At 47.6% G+C, this 15,797-nt stretch overlaps 3 protein-coding genes across 3 annotated transcripts in view; all 3 read left to right on the top strand.

The window, feature by feature from the left end:
• The window catches only part of LOC143773936 (histone H1.01-like), a 213,435-nt gene that overhangs the window by 48,613 nt on the left and 149,025 nt on the right, over positions 1-15,797 (top strand). The gene's annotated exons all lie outside the window — the stretch shown is intronic.
• Positions 3,437-3,931, top strand: LOC143773923 (histone H2B 1.1-like). The gene has a single exon (XM_077261225.1). The coding sequence runs from the start codon at positions 3,500-3,502 to the stop codon at positions 3,875-3,877; it is 378 nt and encodes a 125-aa protein (XP_077117340.1). The 5' UTR covers positions 3,437-3,499; the 3' UTR covers positions 3,878-3,931.
• Positions 7,444-7,836, top strand: LOC143775131 (histone H2A type 1-like). The gene has a single exon (XM_077262975.1). The coding sequence runs from the start codon at positions 7,444-7,446 to the stop codon at positions 7,834-7,836; it is 393 nt and encodes a 130-aa protein (XP_077119090.1).

Genomic DNA, 15,797 nt, shown 5'->3' with positions numbered 1-15,797 from the left:
TCACCCAGTTCTTAAACGTGCGACAGCTATTACATACCTGACGTTTTATAAGGAAGGGGCAAAGTGTGTACAGTGCCCAGCCCGGGTCTGTGGTGGTGGAGGCGCGGTTTCTGTACAGGGCAGACGTAAATGAGGGGATCTGCAGGAGCACGGTCACTAAGGAGTTAATAAAGTAAAAATAATTGGTGATTGGTCGGTTCCTGAGCTCGGTTCTTTATGCTGATGTTTCGTGGTCATTTACCCATCCGTTGGTGGATTTCAATTCCCCGCTCATTCGCTGCTCGCGCTCCGAGGGATCATCATAACCGATCCCAATCAGCTGCCGCACGCGCTGGGTCCTAGTGCCGCCTCTCCAGCCTTGCAGCTTGTTCTGATCGGAGATCTCTGTGCTTAGTTTCTTTACCTCATTTGTCCCCCAGATCGGTGATGGCGCCTTATGTGAATCTATTCTGCCGCACTCTCTACGGCTTCGGAGGCTAATTGTGTTCTCTTCTTTATCCCAACTCCCCAAAGGCTCTTATCAGAGCCGCCCACATTTTGCATGAAAGACTACAATACCTGCTCCTGGAATAGAAGCATTAATGTGATCGGACTGTAGATTTGCAGCAGAACATGCGGAAGCCTCAATCTGCTCTCGGTCACTGGTTCTGTCACGTTTACTATGTAAGTCCGAAGTGTATTCGGCGCTATGGAGGATATTCACTGACGGTATGCAGCGCTATATCGGGGTATACTGGTGTAACTACTGATGGATGATTGTCCGCCACATCCCTCACGCACTGGGTCCTAGTGCCGCCTGATTCCTGTGTTCTGCTGTTGGAGGCAGATGGGCTGTTACGCTTTCATTGCTCTGCTGCATTTTCAGCTTGATCTCTTTCGGATATTATTTTTAATTAACTCTTTCCTCCACAGACCGCTGCCGTCAACTGCTCGTTATACCCGTCTCTATTATGATCTGTTGTCTGATTTTGTTTTTTATAACCCACATATATATGTATACTAAATATATCCGGAGCTTGTGTTATATTAGAGAACGGATACTGCTCCGGGGATTCAGACCCCTGTTGGGTGGAAATCGGTCGTTGATCACTGAACACTAGCAGATCGCTCGATCTGACACAGCTTTGTGAGAAGACACAACAGCGCGACGTGTGGGAACGTCATATCATTATTCTAGAAATCCGCCCTAAAACTCGCCGGGAGTCACCGGAGCACTTCAGGATGACCCTTTTAGTGTTCGCTGATGTTTGAAGGCTCCGATACAGCACAATGAGCTGTAACCAACCGTCTCCTGAACATTCAACAGCAGCTCTGAAGGAGAAAATGGTGGAACATCAGCGGAAAGTCGGCGACAAAACGCAGAGAGCTCCGATCACAAGGAGGAACGGCTGGAAAAGTCAGTGAGCAACGAGAGAGTTAACAGCTCATGTCCGCCGCTTAGCAGAAGAATGTGGAAGAGGCGCAAGGACCCAGCGCTCTGAGAGGACACGGATCCGCAGGAGGCAGCGGAGGAGCAGCTCATGTAATGACGGGGTGGGCGGCTTTGTCAGTGGGGAGATTGATACAAGCACTGTGCCGTATGCCCCCTATATAGTGATGTGTACCCCGTTATGCTGCGCTTTTCCGTGTGCTGTGGGTTTTATTACTTGAGCCACTGAGCAAAGGCAACAAATGACACCAGAGGCCGTGTTCTGTCCGCGCCCTATCCGTGTATTGTCCTGGCTCTGCCTGTCGATAAATTGCAGTGTGTATGTGATAGTACTTTTATATATGGAGTTATGATTCCATTTTTTTACAATTACTGCATTTTTCATCAAGTAGAGAAATAAAAAACAAGCAAATACATAGTGGGGACACGGGTAGTGTCCTAGACCTCCGACTGCCATGGCAACCACTGTCATCGGCGACATCTTCCTTATGCTCTGCTGCCCCTTCCTCTGCCAGGAAGGTCCTTTATAAATAAGAAATCAGGGTCTGTAGGAGAGGACAGTGGGGTCTGTCCCTGAATAGCGGCGCTGGACATAGCGGGGAGCCGGTACACTGACTGATCGGTGGCCGCATTCTCCTCGCAGGTGATTTGTTGCTTCGGACATTGTTACTGACGGTTCTCACCAGTTGTTTCTAGTTGGGGAAATGTCGCAGCGATCAGTCCTGGGCTCTGAATAGACAATCTGGTCAGCTGAGAGAGAGATCCGGGTGAGGAGCACAGGGGAGAGGCCGAGATCCGATCACTGCTCCTCGCAATAGGTGGCTTCCTCCGATCACTTGCGACAGTGAGAATATCAGTGAGAGGATCGCACCGACCCGATAGCAATAAAGGCAACCAAATGAGTCCCTGTATATCACCACACTGGCACTTCAATAATACATACTCACAAAAAAGACCTACTAATACGTAGTCAAACAGTAGCGAACCATATAATTAAAATCATCAATATTTTTTAAAAGATAATCGACAAAAAACAATCATAAAGACATTCAACAGAAGGGGCTCCAGACGGTATGGCAATATGCTTAACCAAAGATGGTAAGTATACAGCTCCACCATAGCAATAAATAGGAACCCCGTAATATAGTATATATCCATTATATGGGGTAACATATAGAACAATTTCACCTATAAAAGAAGAGCCTGGAGCTGGAAAATCCCACGCTGGCATATGTCATTCAAGACCAGCATACCATTATCAACAGTACAGGTGAAGGCTGTGAATCTAAATATCTCATGAACTCCAATGAGCCTAGACAAACCATCAACCACAGCGATAATGCCACACAGTCCCTGCTCAATAGCACAAAATCACCATTATAGTACCTGTCAGGACGCTGCGCAAGGATGACAATGTCAACGTGGATGCCAAAAACTGCCACAGAGATCCTCCTCACCCCAAGGTACGTTTCGCCCTGGCTTCTTCAGGGGGGTAGTAATAAAGTCACGACCGACCAAGGTAAAAGCTCCTATATAAAGAATGCAGCACTATAGGGGGGTATACATCACTATGCATGGGTAAAACCGATACATGGGGGTTTCCAGCGCTCTATTGAGGGTATGTAGTACAACATGGTGTTTGTAGCTCTATAAGAGGAGTATATAGCACATATGGACGGAGGGTTTACAGTGCTATATACACAACATTACGTGTAAGGTATACAGCACTATTTGAGGATATAAAGGACCATCTGGAGTTTATACAGCACTTTATGAGGGTATACCTTGCTATATGGACAAACACCGCAGTATACGGGGGTACGCAACAGTATATGGGGATTTACATCACAGTCTGGGGGCGCGGCCCATGGAGGGGAGATTTATTTATGGAATAACCAATGAACTGCAGAGGGCGGAGCTTCTGATGTTGATCACCTGATTTTGTCACCCAATAGCACAGCGGTCTGACATCAGTGCTCATTTGCATGGGCCGGCTATAAATTCCGCTGCTCTGGGAGAGTCAGGATCATTTTTTACTCTCACTTGTGACAAGAACTATTTGCGTTCATTATGGCTGATCCCAAGTCTGCTCCAGCCCCCAAGAAGGGCTCCAAGAAAGCCGTGACCAAGACCCAGAAGAAGGACGGCAAGAAGCGGAGGAAGAGCAGGAAGGAGAGCTACGCCATCTACGTGTACAAGGTCCTGAAGCAGGTCCACCCCGACACCGGCATTTCCTCCAAGGCCATGGGCATCATGAACTCCTTCGTCAACGACATCTTCGAGCGCATCGCAGGGGAAGCCTCCCGCCTGGCTCACTACAACAAGCGCTCCACCATCACCTCCCGGGAGATCCAGACCGCCGTGCGCCTGCTGCTGCCCGGAGAGCTGGCCAAGCACGCCGTGTCCGAGGGCACCAAGGCCGTCACCAAGTACACCAGCGCCAAGTGATCTGCTCCTCCCCCTGCTCCGCCATCACCCCAAAGGCTCTTCTAAGAGCCACCACACCGCCTACATGAGAGCTGTGACTGCTGATGTGTCCTGTCTCCCCGAGGTGTCTGATCGCACCGCCCGGGGCTCTGCGTCTAGTGACGGGAAACAGCAGGTGAAGTAATAGAAGTGATTAACTGGGAGAGAGAAAACCTTGTCAGTATTAGTAATACTGTGGTTATTTCTCTGTAAGTTGCTCTGTGCAGTCGCTTCTAGTCAGATAATTCAGTTTTGTTAATGATTCTCTTGTTTCTTAGATAACAGGAGACATTTGTGGTCGGTGGAGTTGATATAGAGACTTTCTGGATTCTTCTCTTTATAGAGGAAGAATTGACGTCATTACATTTAGAAGCAGCGGGAAATTCAAACCCCCTAACCGTTCTGTAATCGGCCAATCAGGAGCGGGAGGGAGGAGCTAATGTTGCCACTGGTAACACGTTCGCAGCTCCCGCTCAGTGGCTGATGCCTTGTGCTGTTCTTTGTCTCCATATAACACGTGGTCACGGGACGGACCGATATCGGGAAATCTGGTTGTGTAGATCGAGCATTGGTCGCTTACTTCCCATAACAGGAGTCTGCAGATTTTCCAGGTTGGGGGCGCAACATCCGCTTCGGTTCTCGTTCATGGCTATAGAGAATGAATCCGCGTTATCCTAATGCTGTGATGTGCCCGTGTCTGACCTGGAGACAATCAGTATCGTGGAGGACGACATACTGGCCAGAGACGTTACAGGAAAGACCGATGTTGCGTATTCCTGCAGATCTCACCCTGTCTCCTCATTTCCGGATCAGTTCTACAGCTACAGGCAGGAGGTCTGTGATAGGAAGTGTCCCATCATGTATTGCAGAAAAGAGAGGAAGCAGCGGAAGCATATGGACAGCGGTAAGGTGCCTGACACTGGCAATGTAACTGTCACCAGGGCCCAACCACAGCAATGTCATCCATGATGTGCTGGGAGGAAGTATTGACTGGAGAAATACAAGTGCTCGGACTGTGCTGCCATAACTCTGCCGCTAGTAATGAGGACTCCAGTTATCGCAATGTCACTAATGCCGGGAATATCAAGACCTGATCCCCTGCAGCTGTAGGAAGAGCCGTGAGTGAGGAGTTGGGGCGCTTTCAATTGTAAACCTAAAATCCTGTGATGGAGGACTGGATCAGGCTGTGTATATGCAGGTGAGAGATCCCCCTATGCCGCTGCCTGGATTATCGGTCACAGCCTGAGACTTGTCTTACTTCCGACACACACTGGGGCCCTGACTGCTCCACCTCTATTTGTGCTGCTCCCTCCTCTTTAGCTTTTGGAGTTGGCACCGCTGATTTGGTGAGAAGCTGCTCGTTCTTAGCAATTCATGGTGTGGCAGATAACGAGATCACTTAGCACGTCTTCGGCATCAAGGCACTGACAGGTGATGAGCCCCTCTCCATCCACTCATTACTGACAGGATCATTGGCATCAGAGGACCCACTGCCCCGGATATTAGTAAGGACTGCTCGCCCCTCACTATTCATGACCAACATGTCCTGCTGTGTCTGTGGGAAGTCCTACAATAATAAGGAACTTCTAACAGACTGCCTCTTATGTTGGCGCTGGGTTCTCCGAGTAATGGATGTCGGGGACAAGGCTGAAGTTGTTTTCTTATTCCTTATTCGGATCTGAAGTTGGTGTCTTATTCGGCAATTTTTTTTATTTTCTGTTATCGGTTTAATAAAAACAAATAAGCGTCACAAGAATAACATGCAATGCACGGAGGTTCGCTGATTTGAATACACTTAAAAACAGCTACAAACCCCCCCCCAATAAAACTAGCACATATATGGGCACCAAAGAGCGTTGAAGAAAGGGTTAAATGACTTTTAGGCCACTGATGTCACACTGCAGACATATGGAACAGGGAGCCCCACATCAAAACCAGGCACCTCCAGCCTGGCCCAAATGGGTTCTGGCCGCCAGAACTGGCATCAAAGTGGGCAAACAGCTGATTGTCACATATTTGAATAAGTAGCTGATGTTTTTAAGGGGTTATATGACTTTGGGCCGCTGATCTCACACTTAGAATCCATAGATAGTGATGCCCTGCATCTAACAAAGGTCCTGTTAGCCTGGCCCAAATGGGTTTTAGGCATCAGCACTGGCATCAAAGTGGGCAAACAGCCCATTTTCAAAGATTTGAATAAGTCCTGCCTCTTATTTTGGCGCTGGGTTCTCCGAGTAATGGATAATGGATGTCGGGCGTCACTGTCAGCGCAGTGTAGGCATCTTCCGCAATGATCTGCATGTGTAGATTCAACAGTGAAGGAAGCATCAGGAGGCTCCTAAGAGGATGAAGTCTCCCCGGGGACCAGTGGCCTCCGTGCTGTCAGTGGTTGTTACTGCCGGAGATGGGGAGATGTGTCCCGTGTGTCTGACCCGGAGACGGCTGCATTACATTTTCCGGCACTTTATCACAATCAGTATTGTGGGCGATATACTGACAGGGAAACGTCCTAGAAGCGACATTTCGGGGCAGACTGATTCATCTACTTTACTAGTTTATTCCTGCAATCTAGGTAGAGATCACAGCTACAGGCAAGAGGTCTGTGATAGAACATGATGGTACAATACCTCAGTAATACCCGGGCCACAAAGAAGCTACCACCTCCTGAGGAGCCAATGTCCGGCTGTGTGCAGGGATGTGACCGGCTTTATCCATCAGCAGCCCGGGTGTGGGGGATTGCTGAGAGGATAGTACTGCTGAGCCGGCAAGAGATAGTGAGAGTAGTAGTGCGGTGAGCTGACGACCCTGGGCATTGGTGATTAGCCTGCTTCCAATCTGGGGGAACAGAGGCAGGTAATAATCCGACATCAATCTAGCAGCGATTGAGCGGGAGAATAATGGCGAATAACCGATCCTTCAACTGCAAATGACAGAGAATCATCGGCCCAAAGCGCCAATCAATACCCAATAAGTGTTTCCTCCTCCATTTAACACCTTAGTGCCCGTGTTTGTGCAGATTCCCGCTACACTTCCCCCACCCCAGGCCGCAGCGCTCACACCAGGCTCCTATGAAATATATGAGGCTTGTCTGAGTCTGGTTGGATCGGAGCAGTTACAGCGGGGAGTCAGTATAGGATATTACGTGAGTGAGGAGCCTCCTGCACGTGCAGATGGGTTGTTGTATTATCACAAAGGCTCTTGTTAGAGCCATCACCTATTGTCCGGCAGAGCTGTGTGATCAAAGCTCTATTTTGTAGGATGCATCACTACATGGAGTTCTATATGGAAGGTACGTGGGGAATAACGCATTACAGGGGTACACAACACAATCCGGGCATGTACAGCGCTATGTAGGGGAACATAGAGATTTACATGAAATGAACTGTTATTAGCTCCGCCCCCTGTAGCTCATTGGTAGCTCCTCAATTCTCTTCGCTATTGGCAGATTCAGATCCGTCCAATGACAGGGTAGGAAGGCGGGGCATCAGCCTATAGAAAGCAGCGAACACGGTCTTGTCTCCACACAATTCTCTGACGTTATTGTTACCATGTCTGGACGCGGCAAACAAGGAGGAAAGGTCCGCGCTAAGGCCAAGACCCGCTCATCCCGGGCAGGACTGCAGTTCCCAGTCGGCCGTGTGCACAGGCTTCTCCGCAAGGGCAACTACGCCGAGAGGGTGGGCGCCGGCGCTCCGGTCTATCTGGCCGCTGTGCTGGAGTATCTGGCCGCTGAGATCCTGGAATTGGCAGGCAATGCTGCCCGGGACAACAAGAAGACCCGCATCATCCCCCGACACCTGCAGCTGGCGGTGCGCAATGACGAGGAGCTGAACAGGCTGCTGGGTGGGGTGACCATCGCCCAGGGGGGCGTCCTGCCCAACATCCAGGCCGTGCTGCTGCCCAAGAAGACCGAGAGCAGCAAGGCGAGCAAGAGCAAGTGAGCGCTGCTGCCGATCTCCCCTGTCCACACACCCAAAGGCTCTTCTAAGAGCCACCCAGATCCTCCTCCGAAGAGCCGCACCGCTGATCTAGGGAAGGGTTCACACTAGTGTCCGATAACTAGTGATGGGACTTCGGGGTTTTTTTTGGGAATCGGCTCTTTCGGCTCTTGAATCTGCTCTTCAGTAATCTCACCAAAATAATGACACAAAACCTTTTAGTTAACATTAACAGATTAACATTGTTTATATTATTTTTCATTATAAGAACATCAAACAAATGCAAAAAATGTGCAACGGGGTATAGGAACGGAGACACGGACATCATACCTCATGTGAGTTTATCCTTAGCTTGCCCTGTCCACTCTGTAATTGTAATCTTTATCGGTACAATTTGATAGAGGTAGTGAGCGCTAATATACATGCTGTGTGGCAGTAATTAACTAATTAAAGCTCTATTTATTCCACCACCGATGCTCATTGAGCTCTGTGCACCACGGTCACATTTTCTGACAGGTTGCAGCTCATTAAAAGACAGGTCCTTTTGTATAGGCATTTTTTGCTATTGATTCCTCAGTTGTTTTTTTTTATTGATGTTATGTGGATATATACGCTCCATTTACATTTGGAGGTTTTTTGCTGGTAAAAATTGTTTTTTTGTAATTATTAATAAACATTACTGCATTTAATATTATTGAACATTGTGGTTTGAGTCTTGTTGCGTGTTTTTCATGGCAATTCTAGACTTATTTTTGGATTTGAGTACTTTCAGCAGCAGCTTTCCTCTCTCCCCCTCCAGCACACAGTCTCTCCTGGCTCCTCCCCTCCACCACCAGGCTGATGGCAGCAGCACAATGAAGGGAGGAGAGCAGAGAGCCACTAGATTACAAGCGGCTCACTGATAGGTGCCGGCTCATATCGTTCACAGTGAAGAGCCGGCTCGTTCATGAACGTCACATCACTAACTACCGCTAACACAGCGCCAGGCGGTATATAGAAGTATCTATACACGTTCCGTGCTCCACTGTACTGCGGTCACCACAGAGCAGAGATTCATGGCGTGATGTGAATGATCCGGCGTCATGTTACTGAGATCACACACAAGAGGGATAAGTACAGTTTATACAGGGGACAAAGCTGAGGGAAGCCGGCTCTTCATAGAACACTGGGTGCGGCTACTACCGAGACATCTCACTGAGTGCACAGCCTTCCGAGCTACAGGGTTTACAGTCCTGGCACAGCTGACTAGCCGCTTCCTGGATTTATGGGGAAATAGTCATTATCCGTCCCAATCACTGCACAAAGTCCTCCCCCAATAAGGGCTCATTTTCAGCCATCTGCAGATTATTCTTCTGACGCTGAGTTCTGCGAGCGACCCTCAATCTGCTCTTCCCGTGGTGTCCGCGCTGATCCTATCACAGCCCGACTAAGACTAGTCTCCTACGTTCGGCCAGGAGCCTGATGTGACGCTGCCGGGTCTCGGGTGGGGGAAGTCGCCGCTTCTGTAAAGCAAGTGTGTAGTGGGGATCAGCGCACACACGGCCACTAAGGAGTTACATAGAGGCGGATACTCCTGCATCTGGTATTGGTCGGCGACTGCGGATGTCTCTCCCTCATTGGCTGATTACAGATCCGTTGGTGATTTTGAATTTCCCGCTCAATCTCTGTTCTTTGTCCGTCAGATTATTACCGGCCCCTCTGTTGTAGCGGCAATCGCTGGTATTCCGATAGGGGCAGCTATACTACCCCGCTGATAACACCGGGTCCTGTCCTCCCAGCTGACACGTCCCAGGCTGTGACCGATACTACAGGCAGCTGTACAGGGGATATTGTACCCTGCAGAGACGCTGAGCCCGATACTAGGGTTGAGCGAAACGGGTCGATCATTTTCAAAAGTCGCCGACTTTTGGCTAAGTCGGCGTCTCATGAAACCCGATCCGACCCCTGTGCTTGTCGGCCATGCGGTACGCGACTTTCGCGCCAAAGTCGCGTTTCAATGACGCGAAAAGCGCCATTTCTCAGCCAATGAAGGTGAACGCAGAGTGTGGGCAGCGTGATGACATAGATCCTGGTCCCCACCATCTTAGAGAAGGGCATTGCAGTGATTGGCTTGCTGTCTGCGGCGTCACAGGGGCTATAAAGGGGCGTTCCCGCCGACCGCCATCTTACTGCTGCTGATCTGAGCTTAGGGAGAGGTTGCTGCCGCTTCGTCAGAAGCAGGGAGAGCGTTAGGCAGGGTCCACTAACCACCAAACCGCTTGTGCTGCAGCGATTTCCACTGTCCAACACCACCTTCGGTGTGCAGGGACTGTGGAAGCTATTTTTTTTTTTTTTTCCCCTCAGCGCTGTAGCTCATTGGGCTGCCCTAGAAGGCTCCGTGATAGCTGTATTGCTGTGTGTACGCCACTGTGGAAACCAACTGCTTTTTTCAAAGCACATATCCTCTTGTTCCTTCCTTTCTGCACAGCTATCTTTTTTGTTTGTCCACACTTTTTATTTAATTTGTGCATCAGTCCACTCCTATTGCTGCCTGCCATACCTGGCTTACATTACTGCAGGGAGATAGTAATTGTAGGACAGTTTTTTTTTTTTTTTTTTTTTTTTTTTTTTTGTGGGAGATTAAGATTGGCATTTCTGCTACAGTGCCATCCCTGTGTGTGCCATCTCTCACTGAGTGGGCCATAGAAAGCCTATTTATTTTTTCCGTGATTTGTGTTCTAAAATCTACCTCAACACAAAAACACTACATCAATCAGTGGGAGAAAAATATTGGCCTCAGTCAGGGCTTGTGTGCCACTGCTGTGTGTGCTATCTCTCATTCAGTGGGCTATAGCAAGCCTATTTTTTTTTTTTTTTTTTAATATTATTTGGTTTCTAAAGTCTCCCTGAAAAAAAAAAAAAACCTAAAAAAACAGTGGGAGAGTAATATTGCCCTTTCAGCTTGTGTGCCAGTCTTGACTCCTGGGTGTGCCACCTCTCTCCCTCTCATTCAGTGGGCCATAGAAAGCCTATTTATTTTTTTAAAAAAATATTATTGGGTTTCTAAAGTCTCCCTGAAAAAACAAAAAATACATAAAAAAACAGTGGGAGAGTAATATTGCCCTTTCAGCTTGTGTGCCAGTCTTGACTCCTGGGTGTGCCACCTCTCTCCCTTTCATTCAGTGGGCCATAGAAAGCCTATTTATTTTTTCCGTGATTTGTGTTCTAAATTCTACCTCAACACAAAAACACTACATCAATCAGTGGGAGAAAAATATTGGCCTCAGTCAGGGCTTGTGTGCCACTGCTGTGTGTGCTATCTCTCATTCAGTGGGCTATAGCAAGCCTATTTTTTTTTTTTTTTTTTTTTTTTTTTAATATTATTTGGTTTCTAAAGTCTCCCTGAAAAAAAAAAAAAAACCTAAAAAAACAGTGGGAGAGTAATATTGCCCTTTCAGCTTGTGTGCCAGTCTTGACTCCTGGGTGTGCCACCTCTCTCCCTCTCATTCAGTGGGCCATAGAAAGCCTATTTATTTTTTTAAAAAAATATTATTGGGTTTCTAAAGTCTCCCTGAAAAAACAAAAAATACATAAAAAAACAGTGGGAGAGTAATATTGCCCTTTCAGCTTGTGTGCCAGTCTTGACTCCTGGGTGTGCCACCTCTCTCCCTTTCATTCAGTGGGCCATAGAAAGCCTATTTATTTTTTCCGTGATTTGTGTTCTAAATTCTACCTCAACACAAAAACACTACATCAATCAGTGGGAGAAAAATATTGGCCTCAGTCAGGGCTTGTGTGCCACTGCTGTGTGTGCTATCTCTCATTCAGTGGGCTATAGCAAGCCTATTTTTTTTTTTTTTTTTTTTTTTTTTTAATATTATTTGGTTTCTAAAGTCTCCCTGAAAAAAAAAAAAAAACCTAAAAAAACAGTGGGAGAGTAATATTGCCCTTTCAGCTTGTGTGCCAGTCTTGACTCCTGGGTGTGCCACCTCTCTCCCTCTCATTCAGTGGGCCATAGAAAGCCTATTTATTTTTTTTTTTTAATATTATTTGGTTTCTAATTCTCCCTGAAAAAAAAAAAAAAACCTAAAAAAACAGTGGGAGAATAATATTGCCCTTTCAGCTTGTGTGCCAGTCTTGACTCCTGGGTGTGCCACCTCTCTCCCTCTCATTCAGCGGGCCATAGAAAGCCTATTTATTTTTTTTAAAAAATATTATTGGGTTTCTAAAGTCTCCCTGAAAAAACAAAAAATACATAAAAAAACAGTGGGAGAGTAATATTGCCCTTTCAGCTTGTGTGCCAGTCTTGACTCCTGGGTGTGCCACCTCTCTCCCTTTCATTCAGTGGGCCATAGAAAGCCTATTTATTTTTTTTTTTAAATATTATTGGGTTTCTAAAGTCTCCCTGACAAAAAAAAAAAAACCTAAAAAAACAGTGGGAGAGTAATATTGCCCTTTCAGCTTGTGTGCCAGTCTTGACTCCTGGGTGTGCCACCTCTCTCCCTCTCATTCAGTGGGCCATAGAAAGCCTATTTATTTTTTTTTTTAAATATTATTGGGTTTCTAAAGTCTCCCTGAAAAAACAAAAAATACATAAAAAAACAGTGGGAGAGTAATATTGCCCTTTCAGCTTGTGTGCCAGTCTTGACTCCTGGGTGTGCCACCTCTCTCCCTTTCATTCAGTGGGCCATAGAAAGCCTATTTATTTTTTTTTTAAAATATTATTGGGTTTCTAAAGTCTCCCTGAAAAAAAAAAAAAAACCTAAAAAAACAGTGGGAGAGTAATATTGCCCTTTCAGCTTGTGTGCCAGTCTTGACTCCTGGGTGTGCCACCTCTCTCCCTCTCATTCAGTGGGCCATAGAAAGCCTATTTATTTTTTTTTAAAAATATTATTGGGTTTCTAAAGTCTCCCTGAAAAAACAAAAAATACATAAAAAAACAGTGGGAGAGTAATATTGCCCTCTCAGCTTGTGTGCCAGTCTTGACTCCTGGGTGTGCCACCTCTCTCTCTCTAATTGTGGGCCATAGAAAGCCTTTTTTTTTTTTTTTTTTAATATTATTTGGTTTCTAAAGTCTCCCTGAGAAAAAAAAAAAAATAAATTAGGTGGGAGATTAATATTGACATTAGTGCTTGAGTGACAGTCCTGCGTGTGTGTCATCTCTGTGATTTTGTGCCACAGAAAACAGAGTGTGTAACATTGTGCCTGATTTTCCTTGTGGTCTCACCAACCTGTTAAGGGATATTGAAATCATACTGAAGTTATAGCTCACCGTGTAAGTTGTTTGACAGCAACAAATAAAGTTACTTTGGTTAAGATTTTAAAACAATGAGGAAGTCTGGTGCAAGAGGTCGTCGTGGGCGTTCATTGTCAGCTGGTAATGATGGTAGTGGTAGAGGAGCATCAGGTGGTCGTGGGGATAAAAATATTCCACCTAAGTCTGGAGCTGTGGAGCCAGTTTCGTCGTCAGGCTACACAAGGCCTCGAACGCTCTCTTTTCTGGGAGTAGGAAAACCGCTTTTAAAGGCGGAGCAGCAACAGCAAGTTTTGGCTTACATTGCAGACTCAGCCTCTAGCTCTTTTGCCTCCTCTTCCGAAACTGGTAAATGTAAAAGCAGCGCGTCGCTTGTGGATGTTCACGGTCAGGGACAAGTCGCTTCCTTGTCCTCCTCAGCAAAAACTACAACAAGAGAGAAGGATGCAGCAGGCGACACAACGGGTCACTCCATGGAGCTCTTTACACATACCGTCCCTGGCTTAGAAAGTGAAACATTTAACAGGCCATGCCCATTACAAGTATATTCTGACATGGAGTGCACTGATGCACAGCCACAGCCAGAGTACTATGCTGCTCCTTTGACTCAGACCACCACATTGCCCTCTCAGGGTACAGATCCACAATCAGACCCTGATGAGACTATGTTGCCCCGCCACGAACGCTATACCACCGACCGACACAGTGACACAGACGAAGTTGCACACGAGCTCGAAGAGGAGGTAATAGATGACCCAGTTATTGACCCCGATTGGCAGCCATTGGGGGAACAGGGTGCAGGCGGCAGTAGTTCAGAAGCGGAGGTGGAGGAGGGGCCGCAGCAGGCATCAACATCGCAACAGGTTACATCTGCCGGGCCCGTATCTGGCCCAAAACGCGTGTCAAAGCCAAAACCTGTTGGAGCACAGCGTTGCCATCCGGTTAAAGCTCAGTCTGCAATCCCTGAAAAGGGATCCGAGTCTAGGAAGAGTGCAGTCTGGCATTTTTTTAAACAACATCCAACTGATCAGCGCAAAGTCATCTGTCAAAAATGTTCAACTAGCTTAAGCAGAGGTCAGAATCTGAAAAGTCTAAATACTAGTTGCATGCATAGACACTTAACCACCATGCATTTTCAAGCCTGGACTAACTACCAAACGTCCCTCAAGGTTGTAGCACCCTCGGCCAATGAAGCTAGTCAGCAACGCAACATCCCTTCCGTCACTGTAAGGCCACCATTTTCCGCACCACAGGCAGTATCTGTGCAGGTTTCTTTGCCAGCCAAAAGCAGTCAGGGTCAGGGAATCACCAGTTTTGTAGGAGGAAATATTGCATCTAGGGCACCGGCGGAAACAATACCGTCTCCAACCGTCTCTCAGTCTGCCATGTACACCGGCACACCCGAAAGTTCCACGATCTCCAGCTCTCCAGTCCAGCTCACCCTACATGAGACTCTGGTTAGAAAAAGGAAGTACTTATCCTCGCATCCGCGTACACAGGGTTTTAACGCCCACATAGCTAGACTAATCTCGTTAGAGATGATGCCCTACCGGTTAGTTGAAAGCGAAGCTTTCAAAGCCCTGATGGAGTACGCTGAACCACGATACGAGCTACCCAGTCGACACTTTTTTTCCAGAAAAGCCATCCCAGCCCTGCACCAGCATGTTAAACAGCGCATCGTCCATGCACTCAGGCAATCTGTGAGTACAAAGGTGCACCTGACTACAGATGCATGGACCAGTAGGCATGGCCAGGGACGTTATGTGTCCATCACGGCACACTGGGTGAATGTGGTGGATGCAGGGTCCACAGGCGACATCAATTTAGGGACAGTTGTGCCTAGCCCACGGTCTAGGAAACAGTTGGCTGTAGGCGTTCGCACCCCCTCCTCCTCCTCCTCCTCGTCCTCCTGCAGAAGCTACAGCTCTTCCACAGAACGCAGTCTGCCAACCACTCCATCGGCAGATGACACTGTTGCACACCAGTTGTCCCATTATGGGCCAGCTACTGCCAAGCGTCAGCAGGCTGTATTGGCTATGAAGTGCTTGGGCGACAATAGACACACCGCGGAAGTTCTGTCCGAGTTCTTGCAACAAGAAACGCAGTCGTGGCTGGGCACAGTAGATCTTGAGGCAGGCAAGGTAGTGAGTGATAACGGAAGGAATTTCATGGCTGCCATCTCCCTTTCCCAACTGAAACACATTCCTTGCCTGGCTCACACCTTAAACCTGGTGGTGCAGTGCTTATTGAAAACTTATCCTGGGTTCTCCGACCTGCTCCTCAAAGTGCGTGCACTTTGCTCACATATCCGACGTTCGCCTGTACACGCCAGCCGTATGCAGACCTATCAGCGGTCTTTGAACCTTCCCCAGCATCGCCTAATCATAGACGTTGCAACAAGGTGGAACTCAACACTGCACATGCTTCAGAGACTGTGCGAACAGAGGCGTGCTGTTATTTATTTGTGGGAGGATACACGGGCAGGCAGTAGGATGGCAGACATGGAGTTGTCAGGTGTGCAGTGGTCTAAGATACAAGACATGTGTCAAGTCCTTCAGTGCTTTGAGGAATGCACACGGCTGGTTAGTGCAGACAACGCCGTAATAAGCATGAGCATCCCCCTAATGCGTCTGCTGATGCAAAGTTTGACGCACATAAAGGAGCAGGCGTCTGCACCAGAGGAAGAGGAAAGCCTTGATGACAGTCAGCCATTGTCTGGTCAGGGCAGTGT

The sequence above is a fragment of the Ranitomeya variabilis genome, chromosome 5 (genome assembly GCF_051348905.1).
Source record: "Ranitomeya variabilis isolate aRanVar5 chromosome 5, aRanVar5.hap1, whole genome shotgun sequence".
Taxonomy (NCBI): domain Eukaryota; kingdom Metazoa; phylum Chordata; class Amphibia; order Anura; family Dendrobatidae; genus Ranitomeya; species Ranitomeya variabilis.
This window is presented reverse-complemented; position numbering and strand designations above follow the sequence as displayed.

What these genes read in the sequence shown, in the direction of transcription:
- LOC143773923 (XM_077261225.1), top strand. Translation starts at nt 3,500, where the DNA reads ATGGCTGATCCCAAGTCTGCTCCAGCCCCCAAGAAGGGCTCCAAGAAA.
- LOC143775131 (XM_077262975.1), top strand. Translation starts at nt 7,444, where the DNA reads ATGTCTGGACGCGGCAAACAAGGAGGAAAGGTCCGCGCTAAGGCCAAG.